At 45.0% G+C, this 22,936-nt stretch overlaps 2 protein-coding genes across 2 annotated transcripts in view; one reads left to right on the forward strand and one right to left on the reverse strand.

The window, feature by feature from the left end:
• Positions 1 to 1,593: 1,593 nt before the first annotated feature.
• KIAA1143 (KIAA1143 ortholog) lies at positions 1,594 to 21,771 on the reverse strand. Its single transcript, XM_035129703.2, has 3 exons — positions 21,555 to 21,771; positions 15,018 to 15,165; positions 1,594 to 4,436 (listed from the first exon to the last, which is right to left on the reverse strand). Exons 1-3 carry the CDS (start codon positions 21,660 to 21,662, stop codon positions 4,231 to 4,233), a joined length of 462 nt encoding a protein of 153 aa, XP_034985594.1. The 5' UTR covers positions 21,663 to 21,771; the 3' UTR covers positions 1,594 to 4,230.
• A 101-nt stretch (positions 21,772 to 21,872) lies between these two features.
• Positions 21,873 to 22,936, forward strand: part of KIF15 (kinesin family member 15) — a 50,060-nt gene continuing 48,996 nt past the window's right edge. The window contains exon 1 of the mRNA XM_035130123.2: positions 21,873 to 21,956. Coding sequence (XP_034986014.2) covers positions 21,938 to 21,956 — 19 coding nt within the window. The 5' untranslated portion in view covers positions 21,873 to 21,937. The remainder of the gene's footprint in view (positions 21,957 to 22,936) is intronic.

Below are 22,936 nucleotides of genomic sequence, written 5' to 3' on the forward strand. Positions count from 1 at the left end.
ATTAACCTGCGCCTCCATGGGCAGCTGTGAGTCCAAAATGACTCCCAAGCTGCACACCTGGTCCTTCGGGGGCACAGTTACCCCATTCAGGACCAGGGAGTCCTCCACACCTGCTCGCCCCGTCCCCCCAAAACAGTACTGCGGCATATGAACCAAACCACTGTCACAGCCACTTTGGATCTAACTTCTCCATGTTGAATAGAATTTCTCTGATGATGGGGCAGTAAGGAGGGGAGGAGGCAAGTGATGATGTTCTGTGAGTAATTCTTCGTTAATTCTCAGAGCCCTGAAAAGTCTCTGACAGCTTCTTCACTTACAGCCCTTGAGCCTGTTGTCACTTTTTTTTAGCTTGGGGAGGCATGTTTGCATATGATTTCTGAACCAGGGTTTGCCAAATACACCTGTTTAAGAATCCCAGAAGCTTAGCCCTTTGAGAGCCATCATCCTTCTTCCAACAACTGTTATTTCTCCCTGCACCCTGGACCTTTCCCCCCGCTTCCCCCAGCCCAACTCACTCACAGGGCTCTAGGTAGGGCTGGGCAATATTTGGTTTTCAACATCATAATATATCACAGCTAAACATTGCAATACAGTCATACCTTGGAAGTTGAACAGCTTAGTTCCTGAACGTTTTGGCTCCCGAACGTCACAAACCCGGAAGTGACTGTTCCGGTTTGCGAACTATTTTGGGAAGCCAAACACCCGACGGGGCTTCTGTGGCTTCCGATTGGCTGCAGGAACTTCCTGCAGCCAATTAGAAGCTGTGCTTTGTTTTTCAAACGTTTTGGAAGTCGTTTTGGAACGGACTTCCAGAACAGATTCTGTTTGACTTCCAAGGTACGACTGTATATTGATAAATCACAATGTCTGAATTAAGGATGGAGTTATATGTAGAGGCATTGGCTGGCTTCACAGTTTTTCCTGCATCGTGATTTTTGCATAACACACACACACACACACATCATGATTCACAATATATTGCCAGGTCAAATATTATGAAACCGATGATCACAATATGGACTTCAAACCAGTTTGGGACGATATATACCGTATATTGCCCAGTCCTGGCTCTAGGCAGGTTTTGCTGAAAACTATGCCTGTGGAGGACAGGTTAGAATTCAGAACCGACTGGGAGGTTTGCCCCACTCTGAGTGCTTTTTTTGTCCCTGCTGAACTGTGTGCAGAGGAAAAGCCACCAAGCCAATGATGGACCTGTTGAAGGCAGATTGTACATGGGGCAGCACAGTGAAGAAAACAGTAGGCAAGTGGCCTGCATGCTCTCTTCACTGAACCCTAGTAGCACTCTCAAGAAGGACGGGTCTTAAATACAATTGCTTACTGTGCTCCTAACAACCGTTTCTGGCTATGCAGAATCAGCTGGATGGTTTCCCTCCCTCGCCAGCCCCCTTCCTGCTTTCAAGGTCAATTTAATTCTCTTTGATCTTTTGGGCATCATTCACCACCTTGATAAACACAGCGCTGGAATTACCTTTCAGCTAATGTGAGTTGCTTTGCCGACTGTGTGGGAAAAAATGCACAGGGAGCATTTCTGTGTAGAAAACAGAGTCCAGAGGATTTCTGGCGCACTTCCAGTTCCTTGGAGAGTACATTTATTCATTGGTTAAGCAGGCAAACAGCTATACACTACGGTGATCAGCATAAACAATATTTGATACAGTCACATCCCAGAAACACAGAATTCTCATTGCCCTTTCTCTTCCTCTGCAAGTGCACATTAGTTTTCTGTTTAGTTTAGCAACAGATGGAAGTCCACAATCTAGCATATACCCCACCCACACACTGTGCATACCTTTTTAGGCTTACTATAGCGGTATGGAGTCTATGGATGTTCTTGGAACCCAATTACCATCAGCCCCAGTCAGTATAGCCAATGGTCTGGGATGGTGGGAGTTGTAGTTCAGCAACTTCAGTGTGTGCTTTTGTGTTATGGGTGAGTTTCATCCCACTCCAAATAACCCCACCCACTTCTTCAGCCTGAATCTAAACTGTTTCCTCTCTGATAGAACTCCTCCATCCTTAAAGTTCTTCCCTCCTTTCAGCATGCCATCTTCCATCTCTCTCAAATCCAGGCCCAGTCTCTTACCACGACCTGCAGGCCAAACCTTCTTTCAGACCAAAGCTTCTGCTCCATCAACTGTCCCTTATTACTGTACCCTTATTACTTCCAACCCTGCTGAAAAGGGGAAATGGCAGTGGAACCAACCAGGAAGTGTGTGTATGGTATATGTAAGCTCCATTTTAGCCAAATCCAAGGGCAGTTCATATAAACTATTAATTAATTAATTAATTGTCTGCATTAGCTGTTTCTGTAATTGTGGTACAGTGGTACCTCGGGTTCTCAAATGTAATCCTTTCCGGAAGACCATTCAAGTTTTGAAACGTTCGAAAAACCAAAGCGCAAAGGGCTGGCTGCAAGTTCAATTGGAAAAATTGAAAAACGCATTCAACTTCCGATACGCGTTCGAAAACGGAAGCAATGACTTCCAGGTTTCCGGCGATCGAAAGCCGAAACGTTCGGCTCCCAAGACGCTCGAAAACCAAGGTACCACTGTATCTTGGGAAAGCTGCATTTCAGGGAGATGCATTCCAATGCACAAACTGATCTGCAGAAAGATGGAGCTACTCTTTGGTTCATAAACTATCCAAAAAATCAGTCCCTAATTCTGTCCAGAGGACACCTGGGCACAGAGGGTCTCCTCTTCACCATGCTCTATTCTACCAAGGGTGTGAGGATGTGTCACATGGCGATGTTATGTGTTGCTGTAGCCCTGGGATATCAGGAGGGGAAGTAAAGGCAGTTGCTACCATCAGCCATTCAGCTGTTGCAGTTGTTTGATGTATCGCCACAGTGGTCATGGCTAGACAGGCACCAATGACGATAATTCTGCCCCTCCTCTCTTATGAATCTAGGAACTTCCAGTGGTATGTGGGGCCGACTACATGCAGATATATGCACCCACAAATCCCATATGGGGAGATGCCTTTCATAGATATTTTTCTGAATATCATAGTCGCCATAAGCCTGCTGAATGTCCTTATCTCTGTAACTGGGTGGTGTCCCCTTCTCTGGATTAGTGAAATAAATTGAGGAAGACGTTGTGTTGCCTCTCCACATGGGTCATTTGCACATGCTGAGTAGCTTCACAGTCTGCTCCAAGGGGAAAGGATGCTATGCTTAACTGCTGTCACTAAGACACATGGGGAAGGAGGAAGTGAAACTCAATGGCAGAACCATAGCTTGTACTCTTAGTTATCAGAGATGATGTGAGGTCATATAAGAAAGAAGTGGGCTGTACGTAAGCATCTGTCCTGAATGCCTTAGAAACAGGATATCCTTTCTTAAGACTCAGTGAGACTGGATAATCCATTCATTGGGGTCTTTTCAGTCTCCATATCTTTGGAGCCTCTGCTACATTCTAGATTAAAGGATAATCATTTATAATTTGGGGAAAATACTGCTAAGAAAGTTTATAGGCTGGGGATAAACAGTTTTATTTTCTCAAGAACAGTGGGTAAAAAAAACTGAATCACAGAAAATAATTTCACACAGCCATTTAATCGTGGCATTAAAATATCAGCTATACTAAAAACAGCTGTTGCACCCAGCAACATTGGACCAACTCCTTGATGAAGCGTTACATTGTTAATCCTGCTACATGTTTTGTAGCAACACACAATCCATTCCTGGTTACAGAACACACTGAACTTCCAAATATTTTTCCACTAAAGGACACTCTGCGGCAGGGTTTCTTCTTTTGAAATCAATATGCCCAGTGTGATCAGAATCCCAGCAATTCTTTCGGTCCTTTGAGATACGACAGACAGCTTTGGCAAAGCAACATTATACATTTTTAGTCCACAGTAAACAGACCTTACATTCCTCTGATTGGGTAATCAGGTGTAATTGAGTAAATATGCACATACAGATGCCATCTTTTGACACTAAATTCTTGTTGAAATAAAGTAAGGGGAATGGTTGGCAGATAAATCTCTCCGAATATTTATATGTGCACCAATAAAGATTCCATTATGTGGAATATCAAACTTGTACAGATTTCATTTTTTCCATAGTTTTGTTCAAAGATCTTTCATGACTATAGATGTACATTCAAATAAAATTAAAAGTCCCATTCTGTGTCTGTTTCCATGGTGTGCTCAGCTCAACTTTCTGCCTGTGAGGAAAAACTGTATGTCTATCCAAATCTGCTCCTAATCATCACTCTCGTCTTCATCAAACGAAAGCAAGCTGCTATTTTTTACTTGCTTGGTTGTATTTTGGGAGGTTGGAGAAATCCTCTTTGTCTCTTTTCTCTTCTTACTTGATGTGGCCGTCAAACCGGAGTATTTCTCTTCTGATGAACGCTTGGGAGGTTTCCTAAACATAATCTTTCCATCTCCAGATTCAGCTTCTTCATCTAGGGTAAGAATGCAAATAGTCCTTTATGTGCACACTCTCACATCTCCACTTTCCCACCTTCTGAGTTTCAAAAGAGTATGATAATCCTACCGGATATCTCAAGTAGCCTGGGAAAAGGCTGCAGTAGTACAGAAGCTTATTCTGCAGTATCTTCAGACAAAGGCTGAGACACACCATGATCTGAAACTCTAGAGAGCCACTGCAGACTATATTAAAATGAAGCAATGGTCTAAGCCATTATAAGGTACCCTTCCGTTTCTCTCAATATTAATTTGTCTAAATACCACCCCACCATCCCAATTCTGTCTTAGTTTCACTATATGTGGTGAAAGTCATAACAAGATCAGGTTGGCCCAGTGATGTGCTGCCACTGTAATATGTTGATCTGAGCTACTGCAATTAAATTTCTCAAAATTTCATATATGAAAGCCCAGGATCACCTGACTTCAAAATTAGCAAGAGTGGAGAAATTTGATGCAACTATTTGAAGGAAACTGGCAAATGTTACAAAGAATCTTCATAACTAATGCAGTAGGTAAGCACACAGTCAACTTAAATAGTATTCATAAATGAAAATTAAAAAATAAAACGACCCTAAACTTGAAAGTTTCCTTATTTTTTTCCAGGTATTATCAGTATGGACGGTATCCAACCAAGCTTAACTACTGTGAGTAAGAGCAGACCCAGTGACATTAAGGACTGCCTCTTGCCCGATTTAATGTCAGACTCTGACCTGGAAGGCTAGAGTTCAAATCCCCAATTTGGCCATGAATTTCACTGGGTGACCTTGGGCCAGTTACTGTGTCTCAGCCTAGCCTACCCCACAGGGTTGTTGTGGGGTTAAAAGTGGAGGGGGAAAACAATGTACGCCACCTTGAGCTTGTTGGAGAAAAGGGTGGGGTATACATGCAATTAATAAATAAAATAATATTGTTACCACAGAGCAGGAAGGGAATCTTGAGTATGTAAAGGAAGGACAGAATAGAGCCCATTCACAACAGCCAAATCATGGTCTGGTCAACACATTTAAACTACAGTGGTACCTCTACTTACGAATTTAATGCATTCCGAATGCACATTTGTAAGTCAAATCCCATTGGAATGCATTGGGAGAAAAAATTCGTAAGTAGAAGCAACCCTATCTAAAAATTTGTAGGTAGAAAAAATCCTATCTAAACCGCATCCAAGATGGCGGACGGAGCTCCATTCGTAAGTAGAAATATTCATAAGTAGAGTTATTCGTAAGTAGAGGTACCACTATATGTCATTGTGCACGTATAAGGAGTTATAACCTACCAAACCCCACAGCACAGCGTAGGTGAATCCCGCAATGAAATAAATGGTGGTTGCATAAGAGGCATTGACTGATGGATTGCAACCACGGTACATAAAGGGCATCATAATGCAGTATGTGAATGCTAGTAAAGGTTGCTTGAGGAAGTCGATGAAGACAAACTCTTGAGACTGGTAATGTGCGAGGTGAAGATCATCGGCAAGATTGAAGCAGCTCAAAACTGTTTTGCTAGGTATGAAAGCTAGTGTCATGAATCACGAGCAAAGCCTTATGCTGAGATGGCTTGCAATTTTGATAATTTATAGGTGGCGGAGCATTGAAAGAAATATCAAAGCTTCTCCTCGGCAACACATTTTTCTTAACTAAGTAACAGAATGTTTTAAAAATCAATTTTCTAATAGAAACTTGCCAGAAACACTGTGGTTGATTGATCTTCATTTAATAACTTACTCTGTGCCCTTGCAACACCATTATCTTGAGATTTATAATAAGCCTCAGCTGTGATGGTACATGGTACCTTTTCCATCAAGGCTGTCATGGAAAGCAGTGCAAAGGTGGATTCAATATGAACAAAATGGAGTACAGAATGCACTCCTGCCGTAACAATTACACTACTGTATTTAAAACCAGTTCAGGGATCCAAGCCCAACTCAGCTATGTATTCTAAGAGCAAGGGCGTACCCACCGCGGGGCAAGTTAGGGCAGCTGCCCTACTCTAGAAGCAGGGCTGGTGGGCAGAGGCGGAGCACAGCCCGGCGGAGCGCGAGTTCGCCATTCCCGCCGCGCCGCACCCTCCCTCCAGCTCCCCGGCGCGCCCTCAGGCAAGGCCAAGCACGGCGGGGAACCAGGGAGTGCGGCGTGGTGGGCGGGAACGCCGAACTCGCGCTCCGCTGGGCTGGGCTCCGCCTCTTCCCACCAGCCCTGCTTCTAGGGAGGGGCACAGCCCGGCGGAGCGCGAGTCTCCTGGCGCAGCGGCAGCTGCACTATTGCAGGCGCCTCCCCAGCTTTCCTCTCTGTGACAAAGGCGCCTGCCTTTGGCCAGGGTCTTTTCGATTGGGCCATCGCGAGGCAGCGGGAGGAGCTTGGCTCCGTCATCTGCCCGCATGCAAAACCGTGCAGGGGTCGGCAGTTGCTGAGAACAGGGTCGCAAGGAGAGAGGGGCGTCTGCGCGGTTCCAGATCTCTCTTTCTCTCTCTCTCTCAATCTCTCTCTCAATCTCCCAGCTGGAGGGAGGTCGCGCCACGGTGCGCTCTGTCGGGCTGTGCTCCGCCTCTGCCCATCAGCCCGGCGCCTCTGACTGCACTTTCCCCGCCAACTTTGTGGCCCCTCCCCTTCCGTGCCTTGGCCCCTCCCCTTGCCCCCCCCCTAGTTTTGATCCTGGGTACGCCCATGTCTAAGAGTTTTGCATTTGGACCTCAGCAAAGACAAGAGCTGGTTCTCCATTACTGCTCGACGCCGCTGCCTTTTTGAATTAAATAAGGCAGAACAGGTAGGGCAGGAGTGAGCTGGGCTGATGTTCTTTCTTTCTCTCCGCTCTCCAGTACAAGGTCTTGGTTTATGGCTTACTATCCATAGACTGGCCAAGACTCCCACTTCACTACTTGTCTGGATTGAAAGCTGCCAAAGCTTCAAACAAAATTAATGGTACAGCACAGTTACTATGGCCTCTCCCAGCACTGTCTCGCACAGGGCTGGCAGGAAGAGCAGGTGATGAGCAGAAAGTTGACTCAAAAGAAAGCTCATGATCAGGGTGGATTTGATTTAAATCAAATCGATTTAAATCATGGTTTAAATCACTAGTCAGTAAGACTTACCGGTAAATCATTTTTTAACATAATGAATCATCCTTACTGGTATAATCTTAATATTTACAACCAGATGAAGGTTTCATTTTTGGAATAATAAATTTTCAGAGCAGTTTTTACAGTTATCTCAAAAATTACTGATTTGGTTATACTATTAGAAATACACAGACAGATAATTATGAAATTATTGTGAGGTTTAATAAGTTAACTGTTTATATTTGGACAATTTTTCGGCTGTACTTTACTGGGAGAAAAATTATCACTTCCTTAATAACAATTTAAACAATTTATTTAACTGAAACAAGAACATTATAGCATATGTATCCATGTTTGTTAACTGATGTGGTTAAACAATTAAAGAAAAACTTAGACTGAGTTTTAGCACACCATGAAAAACTTAAAACAAATCCTTATTTCCTGATGAATAGCCTTTGGACTATAATGAAACTTAAATAGAAAACTACCTTTTAGAAATATTTTCCCTCCAAAAGCATTTGATTTTTAAAATCCAATTTAAATTTAAAAAATACGATTTTTTTAAAATCCTATTTTTTATTTTTTTTAAAAACAACATTGAATTTTATCCACCCTGCTTATGATTGTAGAAGATGCAGAGCAGACAGGCGTCAATCCCATCATTTTGGGATAGTGATTTTCCTCTAGATCAAGGATGTCCATCTGTTCGATCACGATCTACATTGGGTCTTCCTCCCCCAAAAAAGCTCAACAACTTTGGTCAATACAATGGGTAGATCACTGCCAGTTGCTGGGTTTTTTTTAGTGGGAGTAGATCGCTATCTCTTGGAAGTTGGACATCCCTGCTCTAAATCATATGGCGGTGTGCTAGATCAAGTGGCACTGAGAGAGGGTCGGTCTTTCTGACGATGTGGAAATCAGAGGGACTAGTATAAATATGTTGTAACAATGTTTTTAATGAAACACACACACACACACACACACACACACACACACACACAAAACCAGATTATCTACAGAAGAAAAGAAAACCTGGCAGCCGACAGAGTTGAGAGAACTAGGATAGGATACGCTGGCTCACGGATATCAAAGCCTTTCTATCAACAACACCAACCAATTTTGGGAGCCCTTGACTCCGCTCCACATTGTCAGCAGTGGTGAACTGGGAAATAAATCAGCGAGGAATGACTACAGGTAAAGTCTTATGCAAGCAGTTTGCAGGAAGAATGAGAAAGAGAAGATGAAGTCCTAAATCAGCTTGGCTAACATGTTGAAGGAAAGCAACTTTGATTTGTGAGGGCCTGCAAAAAAAAAAACTAAAAAAGGATACTTTCCCTTTAGCTAGGAACAAAATACATCTCACCCATCCTGAGATACAAGAGTGATGGATTTCTACTGCATCCTATACTGGTAGTTGGGCCAATGACCTCCAAAAACTGATGAGCTATCTATCTTTGAAAAGTTCAGAGAGGGATTTGTAAAAGAAACAAATGCTGTTAGAAGCCTGACAAAAGCCAAAGACAGGAATATGAGAGGAATTGCTTTTTATCGAAAGTGAGCTGACAGTTGTAGGCCGGTGGTGAATGGTTAGGTTTTACAGAAATGAGGCAGAAGTTAATTTTGACAGAAAGTGAAATAAAACATTAATAACAACATTAAAACTTTAAGATTAACAGATCAGCACAGCTAAGATTGCCCAGGAAGAACATATCTGGCACAAACAAGGAAACAAATGTTTTAAAAATAAATAAGAAATCAAGATAACAAACTTTTTATAAAAGAATGGAAATGGTTTATTGAATATTTACAGATAAATTGCAAACAGATAAAAATATCAACTGAATTATTGTAATAACCTGCAGTCTCATAAGAGTATATATTTAAAGTAGATAATTAAATGAGCAAATTAAATGAATTTGGATATGCGGAAGATATTAAAAAATAAATTTAAGGAACTGCAGAAAGGGGGGGAAGGAAGTCAAACTTTGAAATGTTAAATTGATTGTAGAACTAATAAAATGTATAAATTTGAAAAGTATAAATACAGTAAAAACTTTTTTAAAAAAGAAAGCCTTGGCGAAAATGTTGGGGGTTTTTTGGGAGGCAGGGTTCCTGTGGGAGCACTTTGAAGGTATGTCATTCAAGATTGACCCATTAAAGTTCATGGGCAGGACCAACTGAGGTCCATTGATTTCTATATGACTTAGCTGAATAGAAGCCAGCCATTCCAAAGATAGCTTTACTCTCCACTTGGTCCCTTACCTCTCCCACCCCGACCTGGCCACAGTGATCCATGCGACGGTCACCTCCAGGCTTGACTACTGTAATTCGCTCTACGCGGGGCTGCCCTTGAAGCTGTCCCAGAAACTCCAGCAGGTGCAGAATGCTGCAGCGAGGCTCCTCACGGGGTCCCTGCCATGGGAGCATATTCACCCAGTGCTTTTCCAGCTGCACTGGCTCCCGGTGGAGTACAGGGTCAGATTTAAGGTGCTGGTTTTGACTTTTAAAGCCCTTCACGGCCTGGGACCCTCGTACTTACAGGACCGCCTCTCCCGGTATGCCCCGTGAAGGACCTTAAGGTCCATAAATAGTAAAACCCTAGAAGTCCTGGGCCCAAAGGAAGTCAGATTAGCCTCAACTAGAACCAGGGCCTTTTCAACACTGGCTCCGACCTGGTGGAACGCTCTGTCTCATGAGACCAGGGCCCTGTGGGACCGGATTTCTTTCCACAGGGCCTGTAAGACAGAGTTGTTCCATCTGGCCTTTGGCCTGGAACCGACTTGATCCCCATCCCCACTTTCCCCTTTCCCTTCCGTATGAGGCTGCATTTTAATTTTTAATTTTAATTTTAATGTTGTATTTAATCTTGTTTTTAAGTTATTATCTTAATCAATTGTTTTATTTTTGGTGTTAGCCGTCCTGAGCCTGGTCTTGGCTGGGGAGGGCGGGGTATAAATAAAAATTATTATTATTATTACTCTCCACTTTGAATTATGGTGCTGGAGTCCCATGGACTGCAAGAAGATAAAACCTTATCTATTCTGAAGGAAATCAGCCCTGAGTGCTCACTGGAAGGACAGATCATGAAGCTAAGGCTCCAATACTTTGGCCACCTCATGAGAAGAGAAGACTCCCTGGAAAAGACCCTGATGTTGGGAAAGATGGAGGGCACTAGGAGAAGGGGACGGCAGAGGACGAGATGGTTGGACAGTGTTCTCGAAGCTACGAACATGAGTTTGACCAAACTGTGGGAGGCAGTGGAAGACAGGAGTGCCTGGCGTGCTCTGGTCCATGGGGTCACGAAGAGTCGGACACGACTAAACGACTAAACAACAACAACTCCACTTTGAATCTTATTAAGACAATTTCAAAAGGGAAAAAGAAAAACCTTGTTTTAAAACAGGTAAATCACGGTTCTATATGCATACACACACAAATTCAGTTCCCAGAATTGTTATTTCTTTATCTGTGTGGGTTCTTCGCAGAAAGTTGATGGGTTGTTGTTTTATATTATAAAATCAAAAAATTACAGTGGTGCCTTGGAAGTCGAATGGAATCCGTTCTGAAAGTCCATTTGACTTCTAAAACATTCAGAAACCAAGGTGCAGCTTCCAATTGGCTGCAGGAAGCTCCTGCAGCCAATCGGAAGCTGCGGAAGTCATGTCGGACGTTTGGGTTCCAAAGAACGTTCGAAAACAGGAACAATCACTTCTGGTTTTCAATCATTTGGGAGCCAAAACATTCAATTCCCAAGGCAACTGAAAAACAGGGTACGACTGTACTAGGGATCAGATGTAATTATTTCATGTGTCAGGGCACCTTATATGGCAATAAATGCACACATGGTGGGATCATGGTGTGACTGAAAACATGCATCTGTTTCACACACACATTTTGCTTTTTGAGGAGGGCGGGTATCCTTTAAAAACCTGTATGATGAAGTCACCCTCTTAACAGTCTATTTCAATAGGGGTACTGTGAGATTGCAAAGGCATCTATACAACCCTCAGTTTCCACAATGCTGTGCAGAACTTAAGAGACACAGCACAGAGCTCAGTTTCTTTCCCCATAATGGAGTCCCATATTAAACGGAGCTTCCTTCCAGGCTTCCTTTGCCTGCTATCAATTCAAGACGGAAGCGGGAAAGCCATGTAGTTCTGTCACCATGGCAGGGCTGAGGGGTCATCAACATGATCTTTACTCACTAAAGGCAGAAGACTAAATAGCTTAACTGCAAACCTTTTGGCTTTCTCCAGCACCAACTGTACATGTTCCTCTAGCCACTTATTCAGAAAGACTCCGCTCTAATGTTCCCACCGGTATGGTACCTCACAATTCTCAGACCACCTGAACTAAATATGTCTCTTTTTCTCCCCTGAAAAAAGTGTTGAAATAAAGAGCGATGAAAACCAATCTATTGTCCTGGTGTTTAAAGTCAAGTGGTACACAAGGTTATAGAAATAACAGCAAGCCAGTAAAACTGCCAATCAGCTACACGTCAGCATAAACTCAAAAAGTGCTAAAGCAGCACTTTGGGGTGTAGAAAGTGTACTTTGATGCCCTAGCAGATAATGTGTGGCATATGGCTTAAAAAAAACTAAACAAGAGAGAGAGAGAGAGAAACCAAGCAAATTGAACAAGACTAGAATAATATTACAGTTTGAATGAGTAAGGACACTCGCTGCCAAGTTTTTGGACTTGTGCATACATTACAATGTCCCAGAGGCCAGATGTACTAGAAAAGGAGCATAGAAAAAAATCAATTCTAGAGATTATAATGAATACATGAAAAAGGCATTATACACCAATTACCATTTTCTGCTTCTATGAAATTTTATCTCAGAAAAGATTACCTTTGACAGGACAGTAATTCTCTCTAGGATTCAAGTGGAAGGTTTACAGAAAAATATTGCACAGAAACAGACTTAAGCTCTTTTCATTTTTAGAAACTCATTCAGCTTCTACCAATAAATTAAGGTTAAGTGAAAATATTTAGATTGTGGCTAAAAACAATTCTGTTAGGAGAGAGCTGCTTTTTCCTCTGAAGAAATGTAGTTGATGGAATCACTGCAAAACTGATATAAGCAGCTGGGGTGTATGGGGTGTTAGGGGAGAGGTGGTATCTCTGGTGGGGGGGGGCATGCCGTGCTCGTTCTGGGGTAGTTTGTCCACCTTTGGTCCCCCACCCTGCACTCAGCTCTCACCTGTGGCTCCTAGAAGCTGTCAGCATATGACAGCAGCCACACCCTGGGAACAGCTTCGACTGGATGGCTAAACCAGGTGAGGGTAGCCAATGGGTCCCAAACCCTTTGTGATTTTGAGACTTCCCCTGCTTGCGAATACAGGCTCTGGCAGATTGAGTGGACGAGACCAAGAGCAGGTCCAAATGGTCAAAAAAGCAGTTTCTGCGCATGCTGTAGAGGGAAGTAAGAGGCAGATGGGGTTTGTCAATAGGGCAAGTACACCATCTGAGAGAAGGAAAACTCTGATTGTAAACCTCTACTGCCTTGTGGCTGTACTCAATTGTGAGAAAAGCTTCAGAAGTAAACCCTGAGGGTGGTGTCTTGTACACCTCTTTCCACCAACTCATGCAGCCAAGCTGGTGCCAAATGTATTGGTCTGCTTTCCTTTGGACCACATCAGTCTTGTCACCTAGGACAGTGTTTCCCAACGGGGAGCCATATGGCCCTCTGGGCGGGGGCTCCAGGATGTTCCAAGGAGGGGCATAAATGAAAATTGCATAAATGGGGGGCCACAGCACGAGGCTAGGGGGCCACAGAGGGAAGTGAGAAGTGAAGGGGGGAATCAATTTTGGTTTTTTAAAAATCCTGATTGGCTGGCTATCCACTTGGCCAATCACAAGCTAGTAAGGGGGTGGCTCACCAGGGCCTAGCACTCCTTTTTGCCATGTGTGTTTTCTTGGAGCAGTCCTGGTTTGTTTCTGGCAGGAGAGGGCCCACGATCCAGAACCCCCAGATCAGGTAAGTGCGGTGGTGGGGAAACAATGGGTAGGGCTGGGCAAGCCCGAGCTGCTTGATAAGGTCAGTGAGGACCACTTGTTTTTAAAATTTCACCCATATACAGTGGTACCTCGTGTTACGTACTTAATCGGTTCCGCAGATCCGGAAACTGCTCATAACATGAGGTGCGCTTTCGCTAATGGTGCCTCCCACTGCTGCCGCACCGCCGGAGCGCGACTTCTGCTCGCATCCCGGGGCAAAGTTCACAACAAGGGGCATCTACTTCCAGGTTAGCAGAGCGCATAACCCAAAGCATTCTTTAGGGGGACGGTACGTAAGATGAGGTTTCACTGCATACAGAATTCCCTGTGCACCTTTTGGACTGTATATGTAGGTTTCCCCCTCTGTGTCAAATAACTGTTTATAAACAAAACATTTAAACAGCTACCTTTCTACCAGTGGCGTAGCCAGGATTTTTGTTGGGGGGCAGGCTTTTGTTAGTGGGGCAGATTTGTACAATTGTGGTTTTTTTTTAACTTAGTGGGGGGGCAGCTGCCCCCCCCGCCCCCTTGGCCACACCCATGGGGGACACAGGAAGGAAACAAGTTTGGAAGGGGGCCATGGTCGGAAAAAGGTTGGGAACACTAATCTAGGCAGCCCATGACCTCCATACACGCTGCCCAGGATGGCACCTTAGAGAGGCCACTTCGATGCTGCTAACACAGCAAAAACAATGCAGCAGTTACAAGTTATCGGTCTCTGCAGCCACAGCGAGTGCTGTGACTTTCCAGCTGTTTGACTTCACCCTGGGAGGCGCACTCCATTGTCCCTCGAGACACATGGATGCCAACAGTAAGCAGTTGCCTAAAAACACGGTTATGCCTTTCTGTCCCTTTGCTGTGGCTGTCACACTTGTGCTGTTAAGTTCCACCTTGCATCTCTAACCTTATTATCTCTAACTAAAGCTGGGAAGAGGAGGAGGAGGAGGAGGAGGAGGAGGAGGAGGAGGAAAGAGAAAGCACACCCAAAGTAGCCCCTAGAGCAGGGGTCGGCAAGGTTTACCTCGCCTGAGCCGGTTCACTCCTGCAGAGATCGCTCCATGGGGTGGATCGCGTCTGCACAGGCGCAATTTCCGGCATCTGCATCTGCCACAGAAGCAAGTCCCCACTGCGCCAGTTTAGCGCAGCACGTGGGGACTCGCTGAGCAGGCGGCTGGGTTCAGGGGCGGCTCATAGACTGCTTAAATGACCCCCGTGGGCTGCAGGTTGCCGACCCCTGCCCTAGAGAGATGAAGCAACCGTAATGCAGAAAGGAGAAAGGCAGCGACTTGCAATGGCAAACCAGGGAAATGGGAATTAGTGGCAGTACTGGAAGATCAACATAGAGAGAGTGCTAGGGAGAGGGGCAATAAGGAATCAAAGTGAGCAGAGCAGGGGGTTGGATAGGCATCGTATCCAAAGTAACTGACAAATTAGAAGGCTACTTGATAGAAACTGTCCTTCTGCTTAGTAAAGTATGCTGAACTTTGTATTTACAAAATGTACCTGTGGTTTTGGGAGACTCTTTAACCTCCTTTTTAATCTTCATCACTTCTTCGGCACTCAGGTCCCCTTTTTTCAAAACAATCACCTGTGGCTGTTCATCCTCTTTGTCACTTCCATCGTCATCAGCAGCAGCTGGGAGCTGTTCTCTCTGGAAGAAAGGAGGAAAGCTAAGCTACTCAGATGGTCATTCCCGAAATAATTTGAAGGTAAGAGAAGCAAGATTAGTGGTCATCTACTACCATCTGACCAGTTCTTTTGGGATAAGGAAAGGCAAAACAATAATTGGAATTGGCAGAACATGAAATTATAAAATGTCAGGAAGAAGGCTGGCTGGAACATCTTCTCCCTGTCATCTTCTATGTCGGAACTGGAGAACCTCTGGCCCTACAGACATTGTTGGACTGCAACTCCCATCACCCCCAGCCGCCATGGCCAATGATCAGGATTGAACAGACTTGTAGTTCTGCAACACTTGGAGGGTCAAAGGTTCCTGAGTCTTGTTCTTTCTGAAGGGTCCTCTTTTATATAGTAAAATAATTCTAATAACAACTACATCACCTGAATCCCACACATCATTTAGCTTTATTGTAAGAATGCCCCTTTGAGGCAAACCATGCATTTAATTATGTACTATGTCCCGCAAGTAAGAAACAATACTTTTCTAATAAAAGTATTGGTCTGGTGTTGGTTAAACATGAAGTGGCATTTAGGTCCTACCTCTGCCATGAAGTTAGCCTGTGGACAAACTACACCTTCACTGCCTCAGTTCATTTTTCAGTTGTTGATTGGGATAAATAGTGACCTGCCGTTCTAGGTTTTGCTGAGATAAAACATAAAGGCCCAATCCTAAACAGGAGTAATTGCAATTGAGCGGGTATTGAGGATTGCTGTTTAAAGGACTTTTGAACACACCATGTCACTCTTGTGCCTAATCTTAGCCATTTTCACTGGAAAGTCTGACAAGAAACAATGCATTTTTTCCCAGGTAAGTATGCTTGGGATTGCAGCATTAATTGCAAAGTAGCAGGCAAAAGATGTAATGTTATGGAGCTGGTTTACAGCTACAGATTCCAAAAATCTTACACAAAACTTGCTTCCAGTTATCAGCTAGAATCAACAGGTAGAATCCAACTGGTGCCCTTGCACTTGCACAAGATCTTTGGATCTAGACGCCTCCACTAACAGAATAGGACAGGTGATTTTTACCCTCTACCCCTACAACCACGAGGTTCTACTGTCATGAGAGAGGGAGAAAAGTTTTTTCTATCCACTTTCCCCTTCGCCATGCATAATTTTATAAAAGTCTATGTTCACCTCTTAGTCACCCAAAATGCTGCTACTTTACTCATAGGGGAGTTGTTCCATTCTCTTGATCATTTTGGCGCCCTTTTCAGAATCTTTTCCAGCTCTACAATATCTTTTTTGAAGTGAGGTGACCAGAACTGTACCCAGTGTGTTTGAAATGTGGTCACACCACAAGTTTATATAGTGGCATTAGGATATCAACAGCTTTCTTTTCCAATTCTTTCTTAGCAGTTCATAACATTGAATTTGCCTTTTTCACAGCTGCCGCACACGGGGTTGACATTTTTATGGAGCTAGCGCCAGCTCAGACCCCATGAGTGTTTATATGCCCTTCCAGGAGCCCAATGCATAGCTGTCAAGTTTTCCCTTTTCTCACGAGGAAGTCTATTCATCATAAGGGAATTTCCCTTTTAAAAAGGGAGAACTTGACAGCTATGGCCCAATGGGAACCCACCCGATCTTTCTGGAATCCAGTCTAGATTTGCAAATCTGTGGTTTTCAAAGACAGCTTATACCAAAAGCAACTCAAATGCTTTCAGATTTCTGTGAAGTGCAACTAGTCAGTCAGCTTGCATCTAAAATACAAAATGTGACAGCTTTTTATCTACGCAAAGCAACCCAGCTTGAAGGTTTGTACTGCTTCTCATTTCTGCAGCCCCAGAACACTCACCAGCGCAGGCAGAATAGGAAAACAATCAAACCTACGAGACATCAAATGCAGAGCTACAAATTGGTTTCCATCACACTGCATGAAACTGTCAGAGAAGCGTTGTTACTAAGGACAAATGGAAATATTACTTTTCCTCCTCTTTATCATACTCTGCTGCCTTTTCCCCCTTTGACAATTTGTTCATTAAGAAAGGATCTCGCCTGTTTTGTCCAACTAAACCTGCTATCTATCTATCTATCTATCTATCTATCTATCTATCTATCTATCTATCTATCTATCTATCTTTCTCTCTCTCTCTCTCTCTTGTATACAGCCCATCATCTATCTATTTGGAAACGGCCCTTCATAATCTATCTATCTATCTATCTATCTATCTATCTATCTATCTATCTATCTATCTACTATACAGCCCTTCACCTTTAGATTTCAAGGCAGTTCACAACATAAAATTACATTATAAAAACCACAAAATACATAATTAAAAATAAGAACAAAAACAAAAAAATAACCCCCTCTCACACAACACACTCAAAAGGGCATCAAATGTCAGTCAATCAGTCACAGGCCTGGTTGAAGAGGAATGTTTTTGCATGGTATAATGAAGGCGCCAGCTGAACCTCCCTGAGAGCATTCCACAAATGGGGAGCCACTGCAGAAAAGGTCCGTTTTGCAAAAGGGCATGGCTGGAAGGCAGGCTGGAACCCTGAACAGGGAGCATTCCATACTTCAACGTCTTGCTGCAAGCTCCACATGCAAAATATTATTTGTTAGATTTTTGTCCTGCCAAGGCAGCGTGTATAGGGTTCCCAGAAGGTCTGCTCTGCAAATAGACCCAGACCTGATTAACATCTGCAGGACTGCTGCATGGCTTGAGTCTTTTGGACTTTGCTTTTGGATAGTGAGAATAATTGTATGCTAATTCACATAGACATAGAAATTGGAAGAGACCCTAATGATCAGACCAACCCCTGGCAAGGCAGGAATATGCAGCTTTCCCTTATGGGTATCGAACCTGCAACCTTGGAATTATCAGCACCACACTCTAACCAAGTGAGTGATCCATGCTCTGTCCACACAGTGGGGGTGGGTGGGTATGTAACTATACTTTTAAAAGCCCACAAGGGAGGGGAGGCAAACCCACCCAATCTTTACTTCCCTGTTCTCTGCTGGTTAAAGCTGCCCCTCCCTGCCTGGCTCCAATACTGGCAAGGAAAAAACTATGTAAAGCAGAGGAGCATGGCAGGGTAAGGCTGAGTGGGGGGTGGGCAAGTTTCACTCTTCTCCACCATCATGCTCCTTTTAAGGGTAAAAAGTTAACTCCTACCCCTGCTTTATAGCCAAAGGGGCAGTCACATGTTTAATAAACATGCACAAGTCTGGGGTGGCTCCAGTATTCATTTATTTGGCTTTAATTTATTTATCAACTGCTTTACAACCAAACCAGCCCGTTAGACTTCTACAATCGTACAATTATTAATTTCTAGAATGACTTCAGCAGAAGCTGCCTTCAACAGGCTAAATATTAAAAATATGGAATGCTTCGTGAATTTGTGTGTCACCCTCATACAGAGCAAGAGAGGCCTATAGAGATTCAATATAACAAGCTTATTTGCATGCACTCTAGGGCTGGGCACGAGCAGTGAGGCTTTTCATATCTGTTTTGGAACCGTGTCTCACTCACACGAACCACTTTCAAAGCTCAGTCTTCACCCACTTATTTAGCAAACAGCTGGTGGCGCAATGCCGAAGGGCTGCTATGTCAAGAGAGACAAAGAGCGTGGCTATGCATGCAAATCTGACATAGACACTTCTCTGGGTTTAGGACCAATTGTTTGAAGTGGTGATGCTTCTGGATGCCAGTTGCTGGAAATCCCAAATGGGGAGAGTGCTGTTGGGCTCAAGTCATGCTTTAGGGATTCCCACAGGTATCTGGTTGGCTACTGTGGATGATGGATGAGATGCAGTGTTAGAAACTGGGACAGAAAAGGTAGGTGCCAAATGGCTTTGGGGGTCTGGGTTGTGGGCGCCAAAACAGAATGTCTAGTCGCCATGGGGGGAGGGTCGGCAACACTTTTTACTTATTATTTTGATAAGCATGAATTAATATGCAATTCACATAAGTGACACATTGATATTATCATTTTTTAGCAGAAATTGTTAATACATGTTTCATTTGGTGTTTACAGTAAAAAATATTGGTACCACACGTCAGTTTTCAAAACTGCTCTTTCTTGTTAAACACCTTAACGTATTGTCTATCCTTAATATATACTTTGAGGCTTCAAAGCACATACATTCCAGTAATTCTTGAGTGTCAGCCAGGCGCAAAAAATGACACCCAGACTTTTTGAGGTGCTCATAAATGGAGAATCTTTAGGCGCAGAATGCGCCTGGAGCCCTGCTAATTTCGAACCCTGATGAGATGGGCCATTAGTACGATCCCACAAGCTTTTCTTATGTTCCTATTTAAATCGTAGGCATTTAGGGTGTGCTTTTTTGGGGGGGGGTCCACCTATAACTTAACAGAAGTTATAGGTTAAGGGTTTGACACCAGATCAAAAGCCAGCAATGCCATTCCATGCATGCTAGTTTGGGATCGTTGGTCAAAGTGGCCATTTATGCTGCAAAGTGTTAGGAGTAAGATTAATTCAGTTTAGCTTGCACTCCCTCTGCTGTTTGTTTCTGCAAAAATAGCACACCAGTCATTGTGATCAGATCCTTCCTTTCTCAAGAAAGCAGGTATTTACTATCCCCATCTCTTTCTTGCACACACCTTGGCTAAAGAATAAAAATGCACTTGGAGTGAAAGATTTGGGATCTCATTAGTTAGGATGTTCCCTAAGAGAAGAGAACAGAATGCAGGGGGAATGTTTAGGGAAGTTTTTAATGTTTGATCATGTTTTTAATATTCTGTTGGGAGCCACCCAGAATGGCTGGGGAGACCCAGCCATATGGGCAGGGTATAAATAATCAAGGTAAAGGTAAAGGGACCCCTGACCATTCGGTCCAGTCGTGACCGACTCTGGGGTTGCGCCCTCATGTCGCATTATTGGCCGAGGGAGCCGGCGTATAGCTTTCAGGTTATGTGGCCAGCATGACAAAGCCGCTTCTGGCAAACCAGAGCAGCACACGGAAACGCCGTTTACCTTCCCGCCGGAGCGGTCCCTATTTATCTACGTGCTTTCGAACTGCTAGGTTGGCAGGAGCTGGGACCAAGCAACGGGAGCTCACCCCGTCCCAGGGATTCGAACCGCCGACGTTCTGATCAGCAAGCCCTAGGCCAGGGGTCCCCAAACTACGGCCCCCGGGCCGGATGCGGCCCAATCGGCCTCCCAATCCGGCCCGCGACGACCCCCGCCGCCCGCTCTTACGGCGCGCGGCACGGCGACGATCAGAAAAATCGGCAAAAAATCGCCAAAAATCCATTTTGCGCATGCGTATGGGCCTCTCCCGACCCAGAAGAGGTCATTTCCGATGCACTTCCGGGTCGGGGGAGGCCCATACACATGCGCACAAGCGATTTTCGGCGATTTTCCCCCCGCCCGTGTGCGTGTGCGCATGCACACGGGCGCGCACTCCCCCGCCCTCCGGCCCGCTGCGCGCGCACTCCCCTGCCCTCCGGCCCGCCGCGCGGTCGGCGCGGCGGGCACCGGCCCACTGCGCGGTAAGTCTGGGGACCCCTGCCCTAGGCTCTGTGGTTTAACCACAGCGCCACCTGGGTCATTACTACTACTATTTATTATTATTATTATTATTATTATTATTATTATTATTATTATCAGTGTTTTTTCTTGGGGGGGGGTGCATACCCCTAAACGTTTTGTGAATCTAAGTTTGGCCTCATTAAGGGGCAGTATTTCAATATGAGTAGGAAAATGAGAGTACCCCCTAAACATTTTTTTACCGGTAGAAAAAATGCACTGATTATTATTATTATTATTATTATTATTACTGTAATAAAAGCACTACATCCCGTATTGATACAGTTTTGTCCTGTATTTCAGCTCTTCGCTCTATCTTTGTATCTGAAGAAGTGTGCATGCACACAAAAGCTCATACCAATGACAAACTTAGTTGGTCTCTAAGGTGCTACTGGAAGGAATTTTTTTTATCTTTGCCAAGTTAGGGACCCCCAACTTGTTAAGGAGGTTAACCCTAACCAAGGATCCAAGTTACGGACCCTCTCCAAACGCATGTGTTTGAAACGGTGTGCGAAAGGCCAATGTATTCAAGCTTTGGGTCTCTCTAACTTGTGGCAACTCCAGAGGGGCCATCCTGTTAGGCAAAGCTTTGAAGTCACTTCAGCACCAGAGGAGGGGGAAATCGACCTTTTGCCAGAACAGAGGTGGCAACCCTAATTCGAAGCCGGGTAGAGCACGACACCCTTAAGCTCAAGGTCGTGGGTTCGAATCCCACTCTGGGCGAAAGATTCCTGCGATCACTATATAGACGACCCCCGTGGGCCCTTCCGCTTCTATGAAGCGCGGAAGCCTGGACACCAGGGCGACCCTCTCCCCGCCTGGCCAGGGAAGGGCCCCGGGGCGGGCGCTCGTCGCCGTTACCTTGGTGTCCACCGTGGGCCCCTCCCGGTAGCCGACTTGCGCCTTGAAGCGGCTCAGGAAGGCGGGCTCGGCCGGCCGCACGTACGAAACCTGGTTCTTTTTGCTCATGGTGGCGGCGTCGCTGAGGTAAACCTAGTCTTGCGTTAACGCCGAGCGACGGCGAGTCACGTCACGCCGACGCCCACCCCACCCCACTCTCCGCCATCTTTCTTTCCCTTCCCGCCCTCTCTCCCCGTGTCACGTGACGGAGGCTTTCCTTTCCCCTTCTCCATGGCTGCCCCCGCGGAAGCTTCGTTCGCGCCAAATTTAAACAGAGCGCCATTTTCAGGCTTTTAAGCCCTCAGCGGAGTCGACGTTGCGGCGGAGGGTTACCGGGGCGAAGAATGGCCCCCGGGTCGAAAGGTAAGAAAAGGCGGTGGTGGGGCGAAATGGGCTTCGAGGGAGGGAGGTTGGATGGGAGCTGTGTGGAAAAAGCTCTTTTGCCCTGTGCGTGTATTTAGTGCCTGCGGGATTTCCTCTACAGCAGCTGCTGTCGGGAGTCGGCGTTCAGGAAGGCAGAGCTGGCTGGGGCTCGAGAACTCTGCATGCGAGCAGGAGAACTCTTGCCGGCAGGCGGGCGGGATCCGCGGGACTCCCTGCGACGGGATGGGGTCGGATTCGCACACGCAGCTCAAGCCCCGGATGCGCGGGGAGGTTCCGAGGCTCTCTCTCTCACACACACACACACCCCACACACGGTTATGTGGGGTGCCTTGTAACTGAAGGAGGCTATTCGCCCGTTATAAGGTCATATACATATACTGTAAAAGATAAATGCTCGTAACTGTATATATAAACCACCTGTCTGAAATTCCACAGAAAAAAAGTCCTGAACAAATTTATCTCAAATATTTCTCTGCAAGGTCAAAGTGGGAAACCTCCCCATTGTCTCTTTCCTCACAAATTCTGTTTAAAGGGCACATTTAAGATATGAATAGGGTGAGAGCCTGTGACCTGGCTCAGGAACTAAGTATTTATCATTATAAAAGACTAGCCAGGCTCCCCAGGTAAATCCAGCCAAATGACCATTAACAGGTAACTTGCCACTTGGATTTCTGTTGTAGACCGCCTTCTCTGTGATGTAGGTGCGATGTTTCGGGGGGGGGAGGTCTTTGGGCTACACCCCCCCTGTGATGTATCTATGATGTTTCTGGGGGCGGTCTTGGACTCCAGGGCGGGCAATTTAAAATGTCTATACAGTGGGACCTCGACTTACAAATTTAATCCATTCCGAATGCACACTCGTAGGTCGAAAACTTTGTAAGTCAAGTTTCCCATAGGAAAAGTGGTTTCCCATAGGAATGCATTGGAAACGGAAAAATTCGTAAGTCGAGGAAACCGCA

This window comes from Zootoca vivipara, chromosome 12 (genome assembly GCF_963506605.1).
Source record: "Zootoca vivipara chromosome 12, rZooViv1.1, whole genome shotgun sequence".
In the NCBI taxonomy this organism is placed as follows: Eukaryota; Metazoa; Chordata; class Lepidosauria; order Squamata; family Lacertidae; genus Zootoca; species Zootoca vivipara.

Coding starts and splice junctions, on each gene's coding strand:
- KIAA1143 (XM_035129703.2), bottom strand. CDS start 21,662: ATGAGCAAAAAGAACCAGGTTTCGTACGTGCGGCCGGCCGAGCCCGCC. Junction 15,166..21,554: donor GGCCCACGGTGGACACCAAG/GTAACGGCGACG, acceptor CCTTTCTTCCAG/AGAGAACAGCTCCCAGCTGC. Junction 4,437..15,017: donor AGAGTCTCCCAAAACCACAG/GTACATTTTGTA, acceptor TTCTTACCCTAG/ATGAAGAAGCTGAATCTGGA.